The sequence below is a fragment of the Gopherus evgoodei genome, chromosome 7 (genome assembly GCF_007399415.2).
Source record: "Gopherus evgoodei ecotype Sinaloan lineage chromosome 7, rGopEvg1_v1.p, whole genome shotgun sequence".
Classification (NCBI taxonomy): Eukaryota; Metazoa; Chordata; order Testudines; family Testudinidae; genus Gopherus; species Gopherus evgoodei.
This window is the reverse complement of record NC_044328.1, coordinates 83,571,148-83,595,031: the sequence shown is the minus strand read 5'-3', so window position 1 is coordinate 83,595,031 and position 23,884 is coordinate 83,571,148. Positions and strand designations below refer to the sequence as shown.

Below are 23,884 nucleotides of genomic sequence, written 5' to 3'. Positions count from 1 at the left end.
AGGGATGATGGCCTTGAGTAGGAGAGGGGCTGGATTGCATCCTGCACTGCACAGGCCTAGAGGGCACTGTATCTCTGTTATGGAGGTTCCATGCAGGCTGCTACTGGTCAGGTCTGGCATGTGTGCCAGGACCCAGTGGCCGTTCACCAGGCTGTGCTGGATAGGTCGCCAAGGCATGGAGTGGATCCCGTGGTCCATAGAATCAAAGCAACGTTCGTGGGGCTTGGGGGGTTAGGTCCTACGGGGGTGCTTGGCAATTCTCTGGCCACCCATCGCTTGCAAAGGAAGAGGGCTTTGATGCCCAGGCGCAGCTCAGATCCCAGAGCCTTCCCCTTCACACTAGACACCTGGTGACAATAGGAAACGGCATTGCTGTAGCTCTTGAAAGCTTGCAGTGCAGACTGGAAAGGGCCCCAAGATGACATGAGCCTGTCATGAGATGTGACCCACCACTGTAACCATATGGCTCTGCAGCCCCGCCCCAGCCCCAGGCCCAGTTCCACAAAGGTATTTAGGTGCCTAACTTTCATTGCCACAAAGGGAGTTAGGAGCCTAAATACCCACCCGTCAGAGCCTGGCTGTCATGTGGCATGACCACTTAAAGGCTGGTGCAGACACGTCTCCCCGAGAGCTGATCTCGTTGTGCCTTCCAGACAGCAGCTGCTCCCAGGGTGCCGCATGGCTCTGCTGAACGTTTCTGGTTTCCTGGCTGTCGCATTAGCTTGCTGGCAATACAGGAGATGCAGTGAAGTCGCAAAATAGGCCCTATTTCTTCCACTAATCCACTCACTGGTGCAGCAGGGCTAGGGATCGGGCAGGGCTTGTAGGAGTTCCTGCATGGATCAGCTGGGGATTTTCAGCCTGTCCAGGTACTGCCTTTCCAATGTGTATGGTCCTGCCATGGTGGGATGGTTCTGCACGTGTGCCCCCGGTCTGCTGGGGTCATGGCAGGCAGAGTGTGCTTGGATGCAGTCCTCACAAAATGGGCGCTTCTTGCAGAGAGGTGGCAGTCGTGGCTTTGGTTGAGTGTTCTGTGTGAAGGGCCAGGCTAGGGGTAATGTCCCAGTGGCCCAATATTTCCCAGATTTGTAGGCACTGCTATTGGCTCTTGCTTTTGCATTTTAATGTGGCTCTCTGCCATGTTTCTTTGCAACGCGATTGTATTTCAGCCTCTGCCAGAGATGGTGGTTAGGCCCTACCCAGCTACATAGCCTAAACATTTGGTCTCCCCAGCCTGAGGCAGAACAATGATGTAATGAGGCTCAGATGAGCCCTGGCTGGGATGTAGACAGCACAGGGGCTGTGAAGATGGGCTCTCACTTCCTGCATTATAGCAGGGGACCACCACCATCTTCCCCCGGGCTGGGGCTCAAGGAGCATGGATGCTGCACAGTGTCTCTGCCTCCAGTGCTCAGCTAATGGTGGGCAGCGATGAGTTGTCACCCTCCAGTGAAGAGGATGATGCGGAAGAAGGGCCAGGACCAGGAGGAGACAGGGCTCTGACGTGGGCACCGTTACTGCTGAAGGCCCCATGGATTCACATCAGTTGAGGATCTGGCCCATTGGGTTTCTGTCATTGGGCAAAGGAATGATGACAGGCAATGGGCTGCCCTATACTTGGGTGGAGTGATTTGGAAAGTGATCTCCCTGTGGTTTGCACGGGTACTGGTAATACTCAGCTGGATGTGCTGGGTACTGACCAGATGTGATCCCTGCTGTCATGTAGAGTTGGCTCCATAATTTGATTGCTGGTGGCTGGTTTTTGCAGGGTTTGTGTTTCAAATGCAGTTTGGCAAGTGCCCTGAGCAGGGAGAAAATGGGGTGAGCTGGCCCCACTTACTTCAATGGCAAAACTGCTGTTGACTCTTAATAGGGCAAGGATTTAACCATGTTAGTGACTACCTCCACACTGTGCCCACTGCCTTGCTGCTAGTGGGGGACATGGAACCCTGCTGTGCTAGTCTTGGCTCTGCAACAGGGTCTCTGTCTGAACTATGCTTGGGGCCCACCTGCCAAGTTGACTCTGGCCACTGTTAGTTTGAGGGGCTGCCTTTATAGCATTTGCCCTCATGCAGCTCCTCCAATGCCTTGTCTTTTGCTGCCCCCACTTTTTAATCTCACTGCTCAGTTTGACACTCCTAATAATAATTGGAGATATAACTATCTCCTAGAACTGGAAGGGACCTTGAAAGGTCATTGAGTCCAGTCCTCTGCCTTCACTAGCAGGACCAAGCACTGATTTTTGTCCCAGATCCCTAAGTGGCCCCCTCAAGGATTGAACTCACAACCCTGGGTTTAGCAGGCCAATGCTCAAACCACTGAGCTATCCCTCCCCATTGCCCTTGGCAGGGCTTCCAGTGATGCCCCAGGAGGAAGGCAGGCCTGTTATGGTGCCACTGCACTTTCAGAGTGGATTGGAGAGAGAGCTTCTGCCTATGGCCACCCCCTCCCTGGGATGTGACTAGGACAGAGGCTGCCCGAGGCTTCTCCTGGTTTGTCCGCTCCATCCCTCTATTTGGAGACCTTTCCTGATGGCTGCTTGTCTCTGTCCCTTCACATCATGTGTGGGAGTTGGAGTTCTTGCAATGTGGGCATGTCTCTGCCAGCTTAGCCACATACCTGTTTGCTGTTGCTTCCTCTGCAATGTCCAGCTGCTTTTCTCCCCACTTGTGTCTTTTGAGTGCCCCTGGGGGTGAGCAGCGTGCCCTTGGCACCGTGATCTCCTAGCGCCACCTTGTCTTCTATAGTGTTGAGGATGCCTGGAGCCTCCCTGGAGTTTGGAAGTCACCTGTGCAATTGGTGGCCTCTGAGGGGCAGCTATTAAGTGTCTTACAGTCACTCATCTCAGCCTCTGTGCCACTTGCACCATTCCCTGGTGGCCCAGCTGTGTCTTAGATGCCCCATTGCACAGGTGCCAGTTTCCTTCCCCAGCAGTGGTTTGCCATAGTACTGGCTGTCATGAGCTGCCCACTGGACTGTTTTCCAGGCTGCGCTGCAAGGAGAATTAGCCTGGCACAGACCAGGCAGACTAGTGTGAGGGACGCTCTCTGACCCTGCCCATGATGAGCTGGCATCTTGGCTGCAGGCACACATCTCAGAGCAGAATATGTCAAGGGATCAGGGTACCCTATCGTGTAATGCTTGTGGCACGTGCCCTCCAGCTGCGCTGTCATATCCCAGCATGCAGCTTCCGTTCCGGAGCTGGTTGGCCATGAGGACCTTAGCACTGCACACAATGGGGCTGTGGCTGTGGGGCAGTGAGGGATGTGGGGGGCTGGCGGACTAACAAATGCTGGGACAGGCCAGTGTGTCTGTGCTTTGGGACAACCTTGGTATTGTTATTTGTATGCTAGAAGCCCATTAAGCCTGCATGGGCTCCATTGTGCTAGGTGCTGTAGCCATATGAGTCCAGGCCCCAAACAGCTCACACTCTAAGAACTAGGCCTTGCGATGCAAGCGAGGCTCTGTGCCGCGCTCTAGCATCAATGCACTGTGGGGAACGCATGCCACCTGCTGGGAGCCACAGATGTGGAGGAAGGCTTGGGCAGGGAGCAGAAGACGAGAAGGGAGGGATGAGTGGGGAGTTTAGAATCTGCAGGGAGGGGAAGTCTGGAGTCGAGTACGCAGAGGGATGATGCAGAGTCTAGAACCTGCAGGGAGGGAAGGCTGGAGTCTAGTACGCAGAGGGACGATGCAGAGTCTAGAACTTGCGGGGAGGGGAAGGCTGGAGTTGAGTAATGGAGGAGAAAGGCAGGGCGTGGAGAACATGCAGTGTCGGACAAAGCTCTCCATCCTTGCTGCAAGCTCGCAGGACACGCTGTGCCAGGAACATGACACTCCAGGGAGGAGAGCCTAGAAATGCTCCCCTGGTAATTGGAGTGGCTGTTGGATGCTGGAACACAAGGGACAGGGCTCACAACAACACAGAGAGCAGAATGTAAGTGCAATATACAGGAGCAACAACAGCTCCAGAGGGGTACCCATGCCCCTGCCAGCTCCCACATGGGGAGGGCCAGAGCTCTGTGTGCCAGGCCCCCGTCTGAATCTAAATGCACCAGCACATGCCACCGCCCTGGGCTACACAGAGCACTGGAGGTGCAAGGAGTCCTCCCCACTTCTGCACTGGGGCGGGGGTGTTCTGAAAGGGGGTTGTGGGGGCACAGGCCTATCCTTCTCTGTATCAGCCAGCAGATCTGGGCCACCCCCAGGAACTGGCTCCAGAGGCATTTTAACCCCTGGGATCTGCAGGTCCAGCTCTCCTGGCAGTGCTGCAGACAGCAAGGCCAAGACCATGGCGATAGAATTGCTGCTTGCAAGGCTGGATGCAGGTGCCTCATGACACCGCAGCCATAGGTGCTGGGCAGAGAGACGAGACATGCGCCAAGTTCATCCTGGGCAGAAGAGGCCACAGCTCAGGCCAACTCACACCAGGGCTGTAACCAAGTCTGCCAGCCCTGTGCCCGTCTCACCCGCTCCCCTCTGTGCAGCCTTAAAGGGGTAGCACCTTTCTCTGCCTTGCCTTTATTTTTAAAAAATCCAAAATCATTTAAAAAGGCTCAGAATGGAATGGGAGGTTGGCGTTGGACCCTTAATGGAGGGTTACCCCCCAACAAACTCCCAAGTCCATCTTTGCTCAGCTCTACATCGGAGCTCGTCTGTGCAGCACCCCCCAGACCTGATTCCCGGTCGGGGTTGCTGGGCACTGCTGGATACCAGAAGTATTACTTGCTGAGCGTTGGAGGTGCCTGGCCCTTCCAGCCAGGCTTGCCCTGACTGCCTACACAGTAGCTCTGGGAACCACGCTGTCTGGGGGAGCAGCTGCTCTTCTCCGATAGTGATGAGGACAGTCACATGGGCCAAAGGTGCTGGATGGGCAGTCTGCTAGCGATTCCAGTGCAGGGGTAGCCCCCGTTTGCCCTTGTTCTTGACTGCACCCTCTAGTGGTGGGAAAAGGCATTTAATCTCCATGGCCCATTCAGTCCTTGGCCAGCAAGAATGCTGTGGACAACCTCCCCCAGAAGCTGATGGGGGCCTCCCAGCTCCTGCCTCTTGGGGCGAAGGCACAGCCAGTGCTCTCCCAGGTCTGGATGTGCTTTAGTGCCATGGTGCTTTAAGACCTGTGACTCTCAAAGCTCATGGCCCTTCCCCCACCCCCTCCATCCCAGGGCTTGGTGGCCACGTGGTCGACAGATGCCCATGGACTGACCAGCAGCCAGCCTGGCTGAGCTGGGAGAAAATCCCCGCAGGGCCTAAGAGGCTCAAGCTCAGCATTATCTAGCCTCCTCCTCCTCAGCCATTCAGAGTGCAAGCCAAGCATCAGAGCCCTCCTCTGTCTCACTGGGCTGAGCGCTAAGGAACCAGGCCAGGTAGCTCTGGAGCAGCCATGTGGCTGGCGGCTTTAGCCTATGCCCCATCTGTTCAGCTCGGCCCCTCACTCTGTAATCCCATGGCATTTAAAAGAAGCTATTTGCATTGTTATTCCAGGATGCGGGGGGGGTCACTTGCCATTTTCCTCTTGAGCCAGGGTGAACTAGATCAACCAGCTCCATTGTCCAGGGGCTGATGGGAGAGCAGGTCCTGTAGGAGCAGGGCTGATGCAAAGGGATGTGTATCTCAGAGGCCGCTGTTGCTGCTGGTGGCCACATTCTGCAGCCAGTTGGCTCCGGAAAGGGGCAGGGGGGGAGTCAGTGAAAGACTGGGGTGTGGTGCTAATCAGGGAGCCTGTGCATGGCTGTTACCGTATGGCCCTGGACCTTGCCACGGCAGGCCCTGGATCATGCTTCCTGAGGGCTGTGTCTGTTTATTCCATGGAGCAGTGCTCCTCCTGCTCCATTATTCTGTGGACCTCTTCACAGAAGAGACTGCCTTTCGGGGACCCCCTCCTCTCTGTTTAATTCTACCAAGAAAGGCTCTGTGGCTCGCCAGTGGGCCCAGGACCTCAGGTAGAGAACCAGTGCTGGAGAGGGAATTGCTGTCATATCCAAGGCTCTGGCCATTGTAGAAACTGGGCTTTACATGCAGGTCAGGAAATAGGGGTTCTGAATCCCAGCCTTTGGCTAAAGCCACTAGACACGCTTCCTTCCTAGAGCTTGGAAATTGAACCCAGGTTCCTGCTCTACTCCCTAGACAAGGCTCTTTCCCAGGGCTGGGAATAGAACCCAGGAGTCCTAACCTCCAGTCCCTTACTCTAACCTTGTGACACGCTGCCTCTGGACAAATCCCATTGCCCTGCACCTATCCAGCAGCTGACCCCAAAGACTGTTCTGCTCCAGCATGCTGCAGACCCCAATCCCTCTGCCTGCTCTTGCTGGAATTTGAGTCCTCTCCATGTACAACCCTGTTCCTAACTGCCGTGACCATGGGCTTCCTGGCAGAGGGGGCCACTGGACCAGGTGTCAGCACCATGTGGGAAGGAGGAGGTGGGGACTGGCACAAGGGATGAAAGCTGCATGGAGACAGAGGCCCAGATCTGAGTTTTATTTGCTTGTGAAGGATTAGGTGCTGCTGCCCCAGAGTTTGGGGTTTTGGGAGGAAGCTCCCTGAACGATCCCAGGCTGGCAGTGAGTTTGGCCTCTGTGCGGCTCTCAGGGTCTGGGTCGCTCCTCCCAAGCCAAGCAGTGTTGGGGGTGGGTGCCAGTGTGTGCTCCAGTGAGGATCACAGCAGGATTAAGGCACATCAGTGGGGCTAGGATAGGGCTGAAGTAGCTGGGGGCGCTGCAGGTCAGGACTGAGGTGTGCAGACTTGGGTTGGTTGGCCTGGAATTGCAGGGAGGCTGCAGGGCAGAAGCGGGGGCACTTGCGGAGCTGGGTGGGGGCAGGGCTGAAGTAGCAGGGAGGCTGCAGGGCAGGATTGGGGGCACTGGCAGAGCTGGGTGGGGGCAGCGCTGTAGTCACGGGGAAGCTGCAGGGCAGGAGCGTGGGCACTGGCACTGCAGAGCTGGATGGGGGCAGGGCTGGAGTAGCAGGGAGGCTGCAGGAGCAGGAGCAGGAGCATTGGCAGAGCTGGGTGGGGGCAGGGCTGGAGTAGCAGGGGCACTAGCACCGCAGAGTGGGGTGCAGAAGCGCTGCAGGGCAGGATTGGGGGCACTGGCACAGCAGGGTGGGGGCAGGGCTGGAGTCATAGGGAAGCTGCAGGGCAGGAGCATTGGCAGAGCTGTGGAGCTAGGACTGGCAGGACGGGGTTGCACTAGAATATGCAGCTGGGGAACCTGCCCTCAATACCCCCATCTCACCCCATTCTACTAGCCAATCAGCTTCTACAGACCTTTCAAATCTAATCATTTTAAAAAGAAGGAAAAGGAGCAAGCACCTGGCTGCCAGGAAGGCGCTTCTGGCTGTGTGGCCGCCCTTTGCAAACACCCAAGCGTGCTGTGATTGTCCGAGATTGGCAAGAAGCCATCGATTAAGTACCCGCTCTAGTGGAAGAGAGAAGCTGTGGTCCTCAGATCCTCCACAGGAGGATTGCACCAAAGAGCCAGCCCTGTGTCTGACAGATTGTGCACCGAAGGGCTGGGGCAAAAGAGAGGCCACTCGTCACTCCAGGCTCTTCAGGAAGTCCAGCAGGCCCAGGTGCCACTCCTCCGGCTTTTCCAGGTAACAGGCATGTCCTGCTCCTTTCAGCAGCAGCACCTTGTGATTGGGCAGGTTCCTGAGGTTGTTCAGGCTCATCTCCCCCAGCTGGGTGTCCTGGTCCCCATACACAATCAGCGTGGGGGTCTAGAGGGAGGGGACACAAGGCACAAGAGCTCAGACAGCAGGTACAGGCGCACTGCTCACTTTGATCACTTGACGCCAGTGGCACAAGAGGGAGGCTAGGGCCTGGCAGCTCTGGGAGAGTGTATCCCTTGCCTGGGAGCATCACTGGTTCTGGGCACTGCTTTGTGCCCACCGGCGGTATGGGAATCTCCTCAAATGGAGTTGTTGGAAATGATCCCTTTCTAGGGTCCAGCTCCTCAAAGATAGTTGGGTGCTTAACTCTCACTGAAATCAGGGCATCTGCTGACCCCCAGGATTCAGACCAGCACTGGGGATGGGGGGATGGAGCCTTAGGGGGCTGCTGTCTAGAGTAGGCTGAGATGGCAAAAATGGCAAACCATGAAGCCAAAAACCAAGGTGTGTGTTGGAGGGGGATAGAACTGGAGGCTAAAAGCAGGGATGGGCAAAGGTCCAAAGGCTTGGAGCCTGGGCAAGGGTCACGTGACCTGGATGTGCCCTGGATGTTTTAGATCTGGAGGAATAGGACACATTTTCTTGGGATTATTTGTTGCATTCCTTCACCTTCATGCCCAGGCTCCAGACTGTCAGTTGGTGCCAAGGGGCCTGGGCATAGGCTATAGGACCCAGGGAATTCCCACAGGGTCAGGGAATCCTCCAGCCGTACAGGGTTGCCGTGATAGCTGTCCCACCAACCTGGCTCTCAGAGAAGGGGATGGAAAGGAGGGTTCCAGCGCTCAATCCCGAGTGCCAGAACTGCCCTGAGAGGCTGTGCACTGGCCCATGTGCCGGCTAGCCCAGGATAAAGAAAGAGTGGAGGCATAAAGATGACATTGTCACTGACTCCCTCTGCCTGCTTGGATGCTGCTTAGGATCTGGTCCCATTGCACAGAGCCCAAGAGAATAGAAACATTCAAACTAATACACTGAAAACCAGCAGCTAAAACGCCTTCTCTGTGCATAAAAATGTCTTTCCCAGCCCTGCACTTCCCAGGGCTGCATGCAAGGACTGCGTTTCCCAAGGGGGAGCTAGGAGCGACCCATTGCCAGTGGGCTCAGGCTCCCTTTTTTAACCCTGAAGAATTCAGAGCCTACCCCCAGATCACTGGTGCAGGGCTGAGGCTGGCCCTCACAGCAGGGTTATTTTAGGAGGAGGGGATACAAGTTCCACACTGGGGGAGAAGAAGGAACATTTTCTCCAGAAGGTTGATTTAAAAAAAATAATTATGGGGGGAGGGGACAGTTGGAAACTGGTGGGGGCTGGAGCATTAGAACAAGGGCAAACGAGAGGGATCAGTGAGCACGGGGTGGGGGAGGTGGTGTAGGGGGCCTGGGAAATGCAGTTTCTCCCACGGCTCTGCCAGCTCGCAGAGGGGTCCAGGTCACAAGGGTGTAACGCCACTGTGAGGGGGGGTTACGCCAGGAATGGATGTGGCCCAGCGTAACTGTGCGGGCCAGCACCTAGGCCTCGAGTCGTAAGGCCGGGCTCCAGGTGCCCTTCTCTGACCGTGATGGGAAGAGGCCCTGATGGAGCTTGAGCACTACTGCTGGAGGTTCCCTTCAGTGGGGATGTGGATTCAGATTCTCCAGGTCCCCCGCTGCTGCAGGCCGGCTCTGCACACACCTGCAAGCTCGATTCCCTCCACCCACTTCCCAGTGTCTGTCCAAGTACCGTAGCTCTTCCACCCCATCCCCCAGCCTAGTCTTCTGTGCCCCCGCCCGGACACCAGGTCCCCAATGAAAGAGACCTGCCCCATCCCTGCCAGCCCAGGGGCTGTACCTTTATGCTGGCGTACTGCGTGGTGGGGAACTTCTCGGTGCAGATGGGTGCCACCGGCACGTAGGCCTGAACCAGCTGGCTGTGCTGGAAGAGGAACGGGAGCGAATACATCCCGCTGAGGGACGGGCTGATCACAACCACCCGGCCCAACTGCAGGGCCTCACAGACAGCCTTTAGGAAACCCCCTGGGGCAGGCTGCCCAACAGGGGCTGGAGCTGTTGCCTCCTTGGAATGGCCGAACCCTGAACCACGTGAGACAAAACCCCTCTGTTACAGATGTTGCTGGCAGCCCCTCGCGAGAAATCTGTAGTTCTGGTGCATCACGTTCACTAGGGCCCTATCCCTTCCCATTTCACCCTACTTCACCCCAGTTACAGATGGGGGGGGGCAGATTCTCCAATTCCTGCCACTCCCATCAGCCCTGGTCCCTGGGCAGACAGAGAGAGTATAGAAGGGGGTAGGGAGATGGTGAGAGTCTGGCCCCCACTTTCACAACAGGGTCATTCCTCAGCTTTTACTGGCAGTATGACTCAGGAGAGGTGCAGAGAGCTCTGGAGGGGGCTTGGAGCCAGGACACCTGGGTTCTGCTCCACAGGCCATAAGTGAGAGGATGGTGTCTGCTAGTTAAAGGAAGGGACTTGAGTCAGAACACCTGGGTTCTATTCTCAGTTATGCTGCTGACTCCTGATATGTGTATAGGTCAGGCTTGAAACCTCTCTGTGCCTCAGTTTACCCCATCTGATCCCATATTACGGGGTGTAGAGAATGCTTGTGAATGCTCTCAGAGGAAGGTGCTAGAGCCATGCACTGCATTAGTGCTCCTATGATGGGACGTGCCTCGCCCAAGGACCTTATGCCACCCAAGGGCTGTTCTGCCACCCAGTCCCACCCATGGGGCTGTCCATTGAAGGGATTCCCCCAGTGGCTGAGCAGCTGTACCTGGCAGATCAATGGCCACAGCACGGTAGCCAGCATCAGCCAGCTTAGACAGTGTCTGCAGGTTGAGCCAGGTCTCCGATGAAAAGCGAATGCCGTGGAGCAGAAGGACAGACAGCTTGGGGGCCTGCTGGGCCGGATTGGCCTGCCGGTAGAACAGGGTTTGCCCATCCACTGTGGTGGTGCCCACAGTCACCAGCGGGGTGGCCATGGCCTCCCTGCTCGTGCTTTCCAGCAGTCCTGAAAGAGAGGGAAACCTGAGCTGAGCCCTGTGCCCCCCCCGAATGGACTCTGGGCACAGTCCCTGATCTAAGTACAAAGGACCCTATTTACTTCACTCTTCAATGTCTCACCTCAATGCTAGTGGGTGGACACTACAACACTAGGGGTTGCTGTCCATTCACTGGGTTGGCCTCATCAGGTATGGGGGAGTGTGTGGTACACAAGGAAACTTTGTTTTTGGATGAGGGGATGAATAGGGGATCACAGGTGGACAGCAAGTAGCAGGGGGCCAGGCCAGTAGCGACCCAGGAACAGACTGGGCATGTCTGAGCCAGATCGTGCAGAGTTTTTGAGAGAGAAGACGTATTATCTGACCCAGTACCAGTGGGCTAATGAAAGTGAGTGAGTGCCCTGTTCACCATTCCACAACACTGCAATCAGTGGGGCTTTCATCAAATTGATAAGTTAGGATATTCACAGCTGATTGATGGCAATACTTAGAAGGTAGTGCATGGTTCACTGGTGGAACTCACTGCTCAAGGATCTCACTGAGACCAGGAGCCCAGCAGGGTTTCACAGAGGATCAGACATGTACGATTACAGTTAGATCACGCATTGTCCCATTAGAGAGAGGGTTTTACGGAACCCTCTTGAGCTAGGGCATGGCCTGCTCAGTGGGAAGACTCACCAAGAAACAACCCCAGAGAGCAGGGTGCCCCATGGCTAACACTGCAGGGTGTTTGGCCCCAGAGGGCAGGAGGCCCCGTGGCTGACGTTGCAGGGTTTGGGCCCCAGAGGGCAGGAGGCCCCATGGCTGATGTTGCAGGGTTTGGGCCCCAGAGGGCAGGAGGCCCCGTGGCTGATGCTGCAGGGTTTGGGCCTCAGTGGGGGGTGGGGGGAGCCCATGGCTGACGCTGCAGGGTTTGGGGCCCCAGAGGGGGGTTGGGAGCCCCGTGGCTCACGCTGCAGGGTTGGGGCCCCAGAGGGCGGGGGGCCCCGTGGCTGACGCTGCAGGGTATTTGGCCCCAGAGGGCGGGGGGCCCCGTGGCTCACGCTGCAGGGGTTGGAGCCCCAGAGGGCGGGGGGCCCCGTGGCTCACGCTGCAGGGGTTGGGGCCCCAGAGGGCGGAAGGGCCCATGGCTAACGCTGCAGGGGTTGGGGCACCAGAGGGAGGAAGGGGCCATAGCTAATGCTGCAGGGTATTTGGCCCCAGAGGGCGGGGGGCCCCGTGGCTGACGCTGCAGGGGTTGGGGGCCCGTGGCTCACGCTGCAGGGGTTGGGGGCCCAGAGGGCGGAAGGCCCATGGCTAACGCTGCAGGGGTTGGGGCACCAGAGGGAGGAAGGGGCCATAGCTAATGCTGCAGGGTATTTGGCCCCAGAGGGCGGGGGGCCCCGTGGCTGACGCTGCAGGGGTTGGGGGCCCGTGGCTCACGCTGCAGGGGTTGGGGCCCAGAGGGCGGAAGGCCCATGGCTAACGCTGCAGGGGTTGGGGCACCAGAGGGAGGATGGGGCCATGGCTAATGCTGCAGGGTATTTGGCCCCAGAGGGCGGGGGGCCCCGTGGCTGACGCTGCAGGGGTTGGGGGCCCGTGGCTCACGCTGCAGGGGTTGGGGCCCCAGAGGGCGGAAGGCCCATGGCTAACACTGCAGCGGTTGGGGCACCAGAGGGAGGAAGGGGCCATGGCTAATGCTGCAGGGTATTTGGCCCCAGAGGGCGGGGGGCCCAGTGGCTGACGCTGCAGGGGTTGGGGCCCCAGGGGCCCCGTGGCTGACGCTGCAGGGTGTGGCCCCAGAGGGCGGGGTTCGAAGCGGCTGGTTCTGGCCTCTGTCGGAGCCAGGGTGCTGGGCTGATGGCCCCGGCGCTCAGAGCCCCCAGGTCCTGACACAGCTGCAGTGTCCAGGTCTCAGGGATCCTGGCAAAGCGGCCGGCCCAAGCCCTTCCCCAGCAGCGCGCGGGGGCCGATACCTGCCGAGAGCAGAGGAGCGTCTCCCCAAAAGCCTGCGCTGCGCTGCGCTTCCCGGGGTCGAAGGTAGGACAGGGAGCGAGTCGTGACGCGACCCAGGGGCGGAGACAGGCACTGCAACAGAGTGCGAGCGCTGGCCCATGGGCGCACTGACCCCTAGTGGCTAGCAGCGCCCGTCCAGGAGAGAAGGGTAGGAGACGGGGGCGGGGGAGCAAGGAGGAAATACATCAGTACAATGACCTGGCATCAGCCCCGCCCCGTGCTAGCCCGGTCCCCGCTTCCCATCTGCGCTGGGGATTGCAGCCCTGTAGGCTAGTGCATCCCCGTGACAGGCAGGGCCTAGGAAGACAAGAGAATGGAATAGGAATGGAAGACAGTGTTGCATGTTAATTATAGAGGAAGTTTTCTTCATGTGACTCCTGAGTGGTCAGTAGATTGGCTGCTTGCAGAGGGAGGAGTAAGTGTTTCCAGTTTTGCATGGAGAGGGTGAATCTTAGTGTTGCCTACTCCTGTGATTTTACCGTGACTCTCACAATACCCTGCTGTGTTATTTTCAAGCCCCAGCTCCTGCTCTCCTGTTGTTTCGGGAGAGTGCCAGCTTTCATTTTCTCTCCACATCCTCCCTCAAAGTTTCAGCCATGGTAGGAAAATATTATTCCTATAGCAGGGTTCTGAAAAGTTATAACGACCAAGTGCAATGGAAAGAAATGGTCTCATGGGGTGCCCTCTTCAGGGACTGCTGGCCAGCTGTGTGTTGGGCTGACATGCACAGGAATGATAAGTAGCCAGTTAGTTGTTTTGCCACTGGCTTTGCGGAGGCAAATAATTCATCTGTGGAGAGAAACAGGAGACATAGCTCTGGGATCTCTGCAACCGTTCCAGTATTGTCCAGTATTGTTTGTTTGTTTTTTGGTACAGGGAGCACGAAGGAATCCAAGCTGGTGTCCCCCAACCTGCACTTCCACATATGTGGCTCTCCTGTGCCACTTCTATGTGGTTAGCCACTGGGGTCCACCATGTACCAGAAACTCCCACACCACTTCTGCATGGCTAGCCATGGCTATTCCATGTGTCATGTATCAGGGCCTCCCATGTTACTTCTGGAATGGGTAGCCATAGGTGCTCCAAGGCTGCTGGGCATTCCTTGCTACTCCTGCATGTCCAGCAGTATCCCTGTGCAACTCATCTCAGTGGTAGCAGCTCACTGCATCTCTGATGCTCTCAGGGATGGGAACAGGACACTGCTGTGTGAAATTCAGCTGGGGTGCTGAGCCATGAGAGCTGGACTCTGTTTGCATTGAGGTTTGGATTGGATATTGCAGATGGAGGAAGAGATCAGCTTACTCCATGCTGCCTGTTTCATTTTAACGTGTCCCACAGAGATGGAGGTGGCAGAGTTTGCATCAGGTCACGGGGAACTGAGGAGCAAAAGAGTGAAATGTGCAAAATGAAGGTTGTACCCCCTCTGCCCTGTCATCTGAACCCTTGCAGTACTGGCACAGCTGCACCTAGGATGGTTTGCATCCCAGCATTGGCAGCGCCTAAGTGTCTCCGATGGTATCTGGGAGCGTGAAGAACAGAAGGAGGCTGGGGATGGTGGCTTTAGAGTAATTATAGTTTGCAGTGAAGTTGTCTTGCTAGGTAAATAAATATAAGCAAAAGTTGTCAGGTCGTTTCCCAGTTTGCAGTGGTTGCCAGCACCACATCAGGTATTTCTGCTCAGTACAGGCAGAGCTGGGTATTTTGCTTCATAGCCCTTATTTCAAATGAGCTGAGTCAGGAAGTTGACACAAGATGGGCCCCTCTATCGCTGGATTCTGCTCCCACCACTCCCAGGTTTTTGCTCTGAGGCCTGTTTACCAAGGGAGAGCTGCTGAAGGCTTGGTCTGGGAGCCTCCTGGAGAAATGTAGCAGACTTGGTGGAAATTGTTTCATTGATGTGAACAGCTGGTTGAATTCTGGAGTGGGGGTGGGGTGTCTACTACAGCTGAGCACTATGAGCCCCTGTTTGGACAAAGGAGGAAGCAATACAATAGCAGGGCTGGAGGGTGAGTGGAGTGTACCTGGAATGTGTAGTAGTAACTGACAAGGTGGGTTAAGGTGCAGCATGATGGATATGAGGGAGTTTTGAGTTCTAAACCTGATTTTGTTACCCTGAGTGCTAATTAATCCATGTCTCAGTTCCCTCCCCCTACAGATTACCATTGCTGCTTTGTTGTTTGCTGTACAGTAGCATTTGGGAACAGCTTAGGGCAGGGCCCCATTGGGCCAGGGCCTGGAGGTTTTAGGTACAGTGCTTTTAAATCAGAGTAGGGGAGTGCAGGGCAGATTTTCCAAGGGTGTGTGGGATTGGCTGTGGGGAAGATCTGCGGGGTAAAGGGTTGTAAAGAATCACAAACAAGGGAGGGAGAAAAAAGCCCTAGGGATAAAACCAGGGACAGGTTGAAGGGACAGCCAGAGGTGGGGCAGGACTAGGGATATCCCCAAACCTCCCCACCCATTCTGAAACTCCAGAGGAAGATGAAATTCTTAGAGACCAGGCTCAAAAATCCCAGGAGGGCCTGTACAGCCTCACCCTCCAAACCACCCTCACCACCAGCCTTTGGGAGGTGCCCGGGACGGGGAGGAGGAATAAAAGGGCACCCCCCAGAAGCCCAAAGGCGGCTGAGGAGTGTGATTCCCCCGGCTCAGCCCTGTCCCAGTCCACCCGCTCAGAGGCTCCCCAAACGCGCAGAGTGGTGGTTGCAGCAGGTGGGCTACCGACCGTCCGGCTCTGGGGAGGAGCGCGGAGCCATTTGTCCGCAGCTGCGTGTTCTCGCCTTCCCCCGCTAGGTGGGACTGTGGGGCTCGATTCGGGCTGGCAGCGCGGGGGGGGGGCCGCTTCACTGCCACACCAGCCCGGGCGGAGGCGGTGGCTGTCGGGCGCTGCGCAGCAAGGCGGTAAGTGCGTGCGGTCCCCGGGGACTGGGGCGCTGGATCTGCCTGGCCAGCTGGCCCCGCCTGCGCTGGGCTCCGGCGCGCTGGCAACCAGGGCTGGCCCACTTCTTCGGGCGCTGGGGGCGCGGGCCGGGGGCTGGCGATGGCCCCGGTGCAGGGGGAGCCGGTCAGGGGCGCGCCCAGGTGGCCCGTGCGGGTGCACAGGCCCAGAGTCGCTCCGGTGCACTGCGATACGGCGGGGAGGGGCTCTAGCGGTGGAGGCCGGCTACTTTGGAGCGCCCGTGGCGCGGCTGGAGGCGGGGAGTGGGAGAGGAAGCTGATAAACAAGGGCGTGTCCCAGGACACTTGGGCAGAGCTGGGTCTGGCAGCCCCAAGCTTCTCCCAGCGGAACTCCTGCTTCATCCCGCAGGGGTGACCCTGTCACCTGCCCTGATGCTCCCAGGTGGGGTGAGGTTTTGTGGGACAGACTCTGCTCTGGTTCAAAGATACCCAGAACGGGACAGGTGACAGAGCGTCTCTCTGCCCGTGAAGGCAAGCATGGCACGCGTCTCTCCACAGTGAAATGCCATGCTAGAGCGGCTGGACCAGGTCGTCTCAGAGCAGGCTGCCCTGGGTGAAGCCTTGGCTTCCCTCTCAGAGCAGCTGCATAAGCTGGTGAAATTCTTGGAAGAGATGGCCGGCTGGGTGGAAGCCCAAGGTTGTGACCACGCAAAGCTGCATGGTGAAGCACGCAGCTCTGATGAGAGAGCTGGCCCTGGGCAGTCTGGAGACAGAGCACCAGGCTGGAGAACAGGGTGTAGGCCCGGAACGTCAGGGTCATTGGGGTTCCGGCCACTGTGGAAGACACAGACCTGATCCCTTTCTTGGAAAACCTGGTGCTGGCTTACCTGGGCTTAAATGCAAAGGAAGCTCCTATGCATATAGAAAGTGCGTATCAGCTTCCCACAAGGGAAGAAGATGACAGTGCTGGGGTGGCTAGCACTGGCACTGTGCTAATGACCCTCTCTAACTTCTGGTCTCGAGAGCGAATTCTGTGGGCAGCACGGGCCTGCCGAGCAACCAAATTCCAAGACCCCAAGGTCTCCTCCTTCCCTGACCTCAGCCCTGCCACGCATGCCCGGCAGCAGCCCCTTGTGGTGCTCAAGCAAGCATTTGTGAAGCAGGGGGCTCAGACCTACGTCCTGTACCCTGCCAAACTAAAGGTCTTGTGCCAGGAGCAAACCTATGTCTTCAGGGACTGTGCGTCTGCAGCCCGCCTGCTGGATGAGATCAGACAAGGTAGTCGGTAGTGGGTGCAGAGAGCAAGGCTGAGCCTAAAGTGAAAGGCCCAGGGCCTTCCTGCTGGTGGGCAGTAAAAATCCTGGGGCACTTCTAGCAAAGCAGTTCAGCATTAAGTGCTGAGTTACTTGGGGGCATGCTCAATAAGGGGGAGTTGTGTTTGCTCTGTCTGTCATGTGGATGAGCTGCTCAGGTAATTGGGAGCCTCAGATGATTGAGGTATGGTGTGTCTAAGACAGCTGCTTTCTCCTTGCCTAAAGCCTCCCCTGCCTTTGGTTCTCCTGGCTACAGGATTCTTCCTCCTCTGTATTTGTGTGCTTAGATTGTCAGCTCTTGGAAGCAAGGACCGTCGCTTTGTTCTGTATTCGTACAACTCCTAGCATGGTGGGGGCCTCATCCATAGGTAGAGGCCCTTGGCCCAATCACAATACAAATAATAAATGAGTGTTGCTGTGCATCATCAAGCAGCTATTATGTTTTACCCCAGAAGTGGCTGCATGTCAGTGGTGGAGGAAGTGAGCTTCCAGTGTCACTTGTGAAGTGCATTGAGGACCTCCTGGATCAAATGCATGTCAGTTACCATCACGTCAGTTACTTGCATCTCGATGACAGGACAGCTTTCAGTTTGAGTCAGGTGATCTGCCATACAGGCTATGCCTGTGGGGAGAACCTGTCCTCATTCAAAGGTCTCATTCTCTCTGTGTGTTTGGGCTTCTTTGAAATGCTGCTGGCCAAACATCAAAAGCCCTTGAAAGCAAATAGCGCTGAGTACGTGCCCAGCCTCAGGGCTCCCATGCAGCTTGTGTGGCTTGCCGTCTGGACAGGCCTTTGAAAATCTCATCCCTGAGACTTAGCTGCTGCCCACAGGACACAGGGAATAATTGGGGTACCTGGAGGATGCTAGGCCCCTCAGTGCTGTCTGGGAACAATAGAGTACAGCAGGTGGGCCCTTCTGACCTAGAGCAATCACTTGTGGCATTCTTCTCATGCCCACCAAATTAATTACAGAAAGCATCTCCCAAGCAGCAAGTTGTTTCTCCTTACAAGCGTGTCTTCACTTGTGAGCCTCCTGCAGAGCCAACTCTGTATGGGCCCTTCCATCCCCTCTATGATGTGTGTGAGAGAATTTCCCCCAGTGCAGGGCCTGCCAAGGACTCCAGCACTCAACTCCTTAGGGTGTTGTGTGGGGCCCCTCTACACTGGGGTGCAGTGAAGTGCATTGCCCTGTGTGTCAATGGAGGTGTAATGACTGTGCAGGGAGGGCATCCCAGCCCAGCATTCTGTTAATCTGCTAGCGGTGGCTGTTCTCTCTGGCTGTGCTCTGTTTTATGATGTGCTGCAACCCAGGGGTTCAGATTTAAAACCTTGCTGTAGAAGGGGCTGGATAGTACAGGAGATTGAACAATGGGCTGCGGAGTCTCCAAGGTACCTGCTCAAACCCCGTATGAATTGGTGCTTCCTAGCAGGCAGGTTTGTGGATAACTGGCCCCTGCTTCCTCCCTTATAGCTGGGTCCCTCTCACTGTGGGCTGGGAAGGGGGAAGCTTTCATAGAACATTAGGGTTGGAAGGGACTTCAGGAGGTCATCTAGTCCAACCCCCTGCTCAAAGCAGGACCAATCCTCAGATTTTTACCCCAGTTCCCCAAATGGCACCCTCAAGGATTGAACTCACAACCCTGGGTTTAGCAGGCTAATGCTCAAACTGCTGAGCTATTCCTCCCCCTGCTACTTTCACTGCTGCAGCACCTGTGTTGTGGGTTAAGGGACTCTGCTGTCTAGGGCCATCTGTCTGATGCCCTGGCACTAAGCCCCCTGTAAGGAGGAGAATGCCATGCCTGTAGGCCAGGGGTAGGCAACCTATGGCACGTGTGCCGAAGGCAGCACATGAGCTGATTTTCAGAGGCACTCACACTGCCCAGGTCCTGGCCGCCGGTCCAGGGGGCTCTGCATTTTAATTTAATTTTAAATGAAGCTGCTTAAACATTTAAAAAATCTTATTTACTTTACATACAACAATAGTTTAGTTATATATTATGGACTTATAGAAAGAGATCTTCTAAAACATTAACATGTACTACTGCCACACGAAACCTTAAATTAGAGTGAATAAATGAAGACTCGGCACAGCACTTCTGAAAAGTTGCTGACCCCTGCTGTAGGAGAACAGGCTGCCCCTGAAGATGTGCCAGGTGACATGAGTGCGAAGTTTCCTGAATAGTAGAACATGCACCCGGGAGCAGCTCCTTATAGTACCATCCAGGTGCCTGCAATAGCCATAACTATGGGTGGGAGGGCCAGTTGGGGGGCCTTTAGGTGCTACCATGCTGGGGGATCTGGAGGGAGTCTGCCACTCGTCTCTTGGGATTTGACCCATGTTTTCTCAGGGCTGTTGCATGCCCTGCAGGTATGTTGAGGGGAGGGATGGAACATTGAGCTGGAAAGGTTCTGGGCCGTTGGGAGTGATGGGTGGGGCAGGGGGCAGTTGTGGGGGCAGCAGGAGGCTGCAGATGGGGAAAAGACCACAGGGACAGTAAAGGGGAGGCAGGGGGAGTGTGTGGGAGATCAGTGTTGGGGCCTGCATTGGGATGGAGCAGCATAGAAACCACAGACTGGGGAGCGAGCAGTCTGTGAAAGCCACTGCGTGGAGGAGTCCTGCCAGTGCCAGGTGGGCAGACTGGACCTGTTTCTGCAAGGGGCACCTGTCTATTAAACTCTTCCTCTGCGCAGTAACCCCCCAGCACTAGCTGGTTCCCAGGGGTAAGTGATTTGGGGCAGGGGAGAGGTACAGTGAGGGCAGTTGTCACTTTGTAACATGGTGCACGTGCGGGGATCACAGCCCCAGCCCAGGGGGCCCCAGACCAGCCTGCCTCCGTTCAGGCATGACCAGGATGGTGACTAGGAATGAGAGTGAGGCAGAGACCAATGCCAGCTGCTTCCCTGAGCCCTAGATGGGGTAGGACCCAGCCTGAATCGGCCTTTGACCCTGGGCCTGAAGTGTCTTGTCTTAGTGACCGTAGCACCAGTCTGTTTGAGCTCTGCTGCGTTCCCCCAAATGTTTCTTCTGGCCTATGACCATGCATGAAACATCAGGGATAAAGGAAGCCCTATCATCCCCCCCCCCCCAAATCTGGGGGCCAGAATCCACCTTTGGTGTCCCCCTCCCCCCATGGTGCCTGGTATTTGGGTGGGGAAGGGTGCATTCCTGATTGGGAGGTTGCCCTGGGGGATAATGGTGCCACCTTGTGTGTGTGTGTGTGTGTATCCATCCCTCTCCTCCTGGTCATTGTTGAGCCGTGAGGTTCCTTGTCTCCTCTCCCATGGCTGGGCCTTGCTGTGCATTGTGCTGTCTGAGCCACAGCACGCAGCCAGTGCTCGGCTGTTCACCTTCTCTTTCTGTCCCTTTCAGAACGGCTGACGATGGCTTTGATCCGCACCAGACTGGGGCTGCTGGTCCTTGGGGTTCTTGTCACTTTTGTCCTCTACCTATTGCTCCCTGCCATCCAGCACGAGAGGTTCACATCCAGGGCAGGCAGCCACAAGGCCCAGGCCAGGGCTGAGGAGAAGGGCCAGCGAGATGTTAACGTCACCGTCCTAACGGGGACCATTGCAGGGAGCCCGTCCATCTTATTCAGAGAAGGCTTCCTGCTCCAGAGAGATGGGACTCCCAGCCCCAAAAGGTAGGTCTTAGAATCATCGAATATCAGGGTTGGAAGGGACCTCAGGAAATCATCTAGTCCAACCCCCTGCTCAAAGCAGGACCAATCCCCAACTAAATCATCCCAGCCAGGGCTTAGTCAAGCCTGACCTTAAAAACCTCTAAGGAAGGAGATTCCACCACCTCCCTAGGTAACCCATTCCAGTGTTTCACCACCTTCCTAGTGAAAAGGTTTTTCCTAATATCCAACCTAAACCTCTCTCACTGCAACTTGAGACCATTACTCCTTGTTCTGTCTTCTGGCCACCAGAGCTGGTTCTAGAGTCAGCACCGTGGGTCACCCTAAGCAGTGTGTATCCTAGATCAGCTATTGCGGACTCTGTGCTCTTATCTGAGCTCCTAGGATGAGCAGGGTCTGGCTCACCTGGTACAGGGGTGGGAGACTTCCAAGGAAAACCTGGGGCATGTGATTCAGCAGCTGGTGCTACTCTCTGTAAGTCCCTTGTGCCCATCCCAAATCTTGACTACTCTTAAATGACCGTCCAATTGAAACCACAGGGCTGGTGTTTGTGCGTTTCCTGTCTACACAGTTTGGTGAGCTCTGAAACAGCTGCTGCGTTCCACCCCAAAGGTGGCTGCACTACTCCATTGGGGGAAGTGACTCCCCTATGTGTTCAGCAGGGATCAGCCAAATCTGAATGTGGAGCAGCTGATCCAGAGGCCACCATGGATCTAGGTAGATAATGATGACAAACAAAACATAGCATCTGTCATCCTAACAGCCCCAAGCTCTGCTCCTGGTAAACTAGCACAGAAACAGCCCCCCTGCCCCAGCCACAGCAGGGTGGGTCTCATTTCCTTCCTGGCGGGTGCCCCTCTATCTGCTGTCATGTCTTCTGCAGGCTGGAGGTGATTTTTCTGCATGGCCAGGCATTCACTTCCAAGACCTGGGAGGACCTGGGGACACTGACCCTGCTCTCAGAAGAAGGATATCGCTCCATTGCTATCGATCTGCCTGGTAGGAATATGCCACCCATATATTAAGTTAATTTCTGCTTGCAGCCATAGCCCCGTCTCCCTCTGCCCGACAGCCAGCTAGCATGTGCTAAAGTGACTGTACCTCTTTTAAGTGGTCAGTTCCAGGGAGTCGCGTGTCTAGTGATGTTCACTACCTAGACCATGCTTGCGCCCCCGGATCTGTTCCTCTCCTGGGGTGCTGCCCGTATGCACTGGGCAGAAGGCTGGGGCTTCGGCAGGGATTTTAGTTTTGCGACACTGTTCCACATTGCCCTGGAGGTGTGGCAAGACTAGCATATGTGAGTCCTGCTGGCATCCAAACCCAGCACGTCTGCTAATTAACATGCATGTCCCGCAAGAAATCTCTATTGCACTGGCTCCTCGCTGGGGTGGGGGGCAGGGGAAAAGTTTAGGATGGTGAATCCTTCCTACTGCTATGGGCTCTGGCTCCCCATGCAGACACCTTCGCCTGGGCCTTTGGGGCACACTAACCCCTCCTCCTCCTCCGCAGGCTACGGCAACTCCCTGCCTTCCGATGCCGTCTCCACGGAGCAGGGCCGTGTCGCCTTCCTGCAGCATGTGCTGAAGGAGCTGGGGATCCAGAGGCCCGTTCTGATCAGCCCGTCCATGAGTGGCCGCTATTCCATCCCCTTTGTCCTGGTGCACGGGGCGCAACTGAAGGGCTTTGTGCCCATTGCACCTGTGGGGACCCAGGACTACACGTCCCAGCAGTACCAGCAGGTCCAGGTATGGCAGGGAAGGGGAAGCGTCTGGCTCTGGGGCAGGAGACAAAGCTGGTCCCTAGAGCAGAGGCTTCTCAGCTGGTTGGTGGGAAGGAAAGTGGGTGGGGAGGGTAATCAGGGCCTGACTCACAGAGGAACTTGTGCAGCTTTGTGAGTGCAGCCCTGAGCTTCTCCAGTCACTGCAGCAACGGCTTGTCAGCCCAGCTGGCTGCAGTACAGCTCCTCTGCTCAGCTACAGGCTTTGCTAGGGCTAGGGGGCTGTGTGTGTATGTGGAGGGAGGGGGTGTTGAGGAGGCTGTGGGCCTCGCTCCCCGGGATGCTGTGTGTGGGAGGGGCAGCCCCATGCTCTCTGGGACTGGGGGACATGGTCCCAGGCTCCCCGAGGCTCTGGCTTGGGGGTTTGGGCCCCAGACTCCCAGTGGGCCCTGGGTTGCACTCTGCCTGGACATGTCTGCCCTGTCTCAGGACTACACTCCTCTCCAGGTCACTTGAGTCCCTCATGCCGTACTCTCGGGGCAGTGCAGGCGGGTTGGGGCCTGTAGCCCGTCTCCCGCTGCTGGGGGGTGGCGAAGGTCTGACGGCTGAAGTTCTCCCCATCTCTCTGCAGACGCCGACTCTGATCGTCTATGGTGAGCGCGACACCGGCCTGGGTGCTCAGTCCCTGCAGAGCCTGCAGCAGCTCCCAAAGCACAAGGCGGTGGCACTGCCTGACGCTGGCCACGCCTGCTACCTGGAGAAGCCTCATGAGTTCCACGAGGCGCTGCTAGCCTTCCTGGGCGAGCTGCAGTGAACATGGACCCTCCTGGGGCCGGAGCCTGGCTGCGCTGAGCCTTGGCTGTGTGGCTGGGACGCTGACTTTCTGACCTTGTCGTTAAGGGCTGTGGGACTTGTCCGGGGGTGGGGAGTTCTCACCGCTGCCACCCTCCTGGCTGTCTGATCCCACGGCGAGTCGGGCTGGAGTGGGTGTGGGAGCCAAGGGCTTGGCAAGGGACTTGTTCGATGTCGTCAGCCTCTGCAGAGGGATGTGCCGGATGCCAGGATTCTGCCTGCTTAGGGGCATGATTCTGCCGTGCGTGTTGGGAGGTAACCAGCCCCCTGCCAGCTTCTGGCTGTGCTCTCCTGTTGCACAGTCCTCATCTTTGTTGCTTTCTCATCCTCCTGCCTTGCCTCTCTGCAAGGAGCCCTCACTAGGGCCCCGGACCATTGCTGCTGGATGATGGGCTGACGTGTTTGCCTGAGGGATGGGACACGGGCCAGGTAACCTTGTGGGGCTTGTTCCAAAGAGTGTTGCTGTAGAGTAGCTGAGCATCTCGCTTGGCAGGGGCTGGGGTGCAGCGGGGCTTGGTCCCCACCAATGGCTCCGATGGGTTAGTGGTTGTGTCTGGTTGTTGTTTGTAGGGGGCGTTAAATGGGCCCTTTGACCTTGAAGCAAGGGCTGTTTGGCATGTTACTGGGGGGTGATTGATTTAATTCCTGTGTAGGTACGCTACTCTGACCAGGCCCAGGGGAGGGGTCTCTGTGGAGGAGTCTGTTATGAGGCCAATAAACCATTTGTACAGTGCTCGCTGGGCGTCTGTCTCTGGTGAGGCCATGCCAGGCTGTTTGTGTCGGCCCACCCCCTACAGGCAGAGGGTAACTCC

At 56.6% G+C, this 23,884-nt stretch overlaps 3 protein-coding genes across 8 annotated transcripts in view; 1 reads left to right on the top strand and 2 right to left on the bottom strand.

Annotated features, from left to right (window-relative positions):
• PCBP4 (poly(rC) binding protein 4) overlaps positions 1-6,367 on the bottom strand; it is a 39,649-nt gene extending 33,282 nt beyond the window's left edge. Inside the window, exons 1-2 of one of the 4 annotated variants that reach the window (XM_030569440.1) lie at positions 2,620-6,367; positions 565-1,801 (exon numbers count right to left, since the gene is read on the bottom strand). The gene's annotated coding sequence lies outside the window, so the exon portion shown is untranslated. Of the gene's footprint in view, positions 1-564; positions 2,190-2,619 lie in introns of those variants that run through there. The other 3 variants (XM_030569441.1, XM_030569443.1, XM_030569439.1) reach the window with 3 other exon arrangements.
• A 95-nt stretch (positions 6,368-6,462) lies between these two features.
• ABHD14B (abhydrolase domain containing 14B) lies at positions 6,463-12,698 on the bottom strand. The gene is made up of 4 exons (XM_030569449.1): positions 12,617-12,698; positions 10,433-10,669; positions 9,494-9,735; positions 6,463-7,716 (listed from the first exon to the last, which is right to left on the bottom strand). The coding sequence occupies exons 2-4, from the start codon at positions 10,638-10,640 to the stop codon at positions 7,534-7,536; spliced, it is 633 nt and encodes a 210-aa protein (XP_030425309.1). The 5' UTR covers positions 10,641-10,669; positions 12,617-12,698; the 3' UTR covers positions 6,463-7,533.
• On the top strand, positions 12,323-23,805 carry ABHD14A (abhydrolase domain containing 14A). Of its 3 annotated transcripts, XM_030569446.1 has the most exons (6): positions 12,323-12,680; positions 15,447-15,554; positions 20,236-20,506; positions 21,387-21,502; positions 22,013-22,248; positions 22,852-23,805. In XM_030569446.1, exons 1-6 carry the CDS (start codon positions 12,338-12,340, stop codon positions 23,032-23,034), a joined length of 1,257 nt encoding a protein of 418 aa, XP_030425306.1. In that variant the 5' UTR covers positions 12,323-12,337; the 3' UTR covers positions 23,035-23,805. The 3 variants fall into 3 exon arrangements, with proteins under 3 accessions (XP_030425306.1, XP_030425307.1, XP_030425308.1); XM_030569447.1 differs by lacking the exon at positions 15,447-15,554; XM_030569448.1 differs by lacking the exons at positions 12,323-12,680; positions 15,447-15,554 and adding an exon at positions 18,914-19,089.
• Positions 23,806-23,884: the final 79 nt, after the last annotated feature.

Excerpts from the sequence above, each read along its gene's own strand:
- ABHD14B (XM_030569449.1), bottom strand. The coding sequence starts at position 10,640 with ATGGCCACCCCGCTGGTGACTGTGGGCACCACCACAGTGGATGGGCAA. Across the intron at positions 9,736-10,432 it reads TGTGGCCATTGATCTGCCAG|GGTTCGGCCATTCCAAGGAG; the intron begins GTACAGCTGCTC and ends CACGTGGTTCAG. Across the intron at positions 7,717-9,493 it reads CGCAGTACGCCAGCATAAAG|ACCCCCACGCTGATTGTGTA; the intron begins GTACAGCCCCTG and ends CCCTCCCTCTAG.
- ABHD14A (XM_030569446.1), top strand. The coding sequence starts at position 12,338 with ATGCTGCAGGGTATTTGGCCCCAGAGGGCGGGGGGCCCAGTGGCTGAC. Across the intron at positions 12,681-15,446 it reads TGCGCTTCCCGGGGTCGAAG|GTGGGACTGTGGGGCTCGAT; the intron begins GTAGGACAGGGA and ends TTCCCCCGCTAG. Across the intron at positions 20,507-21,386 it reads GGGACTCCCAGCCCCAAAAG|GCTGGAGGTGATTTTTCTGC; the intron begins GTAGGTCTTAGA and ends TGTCTTCTGCAG.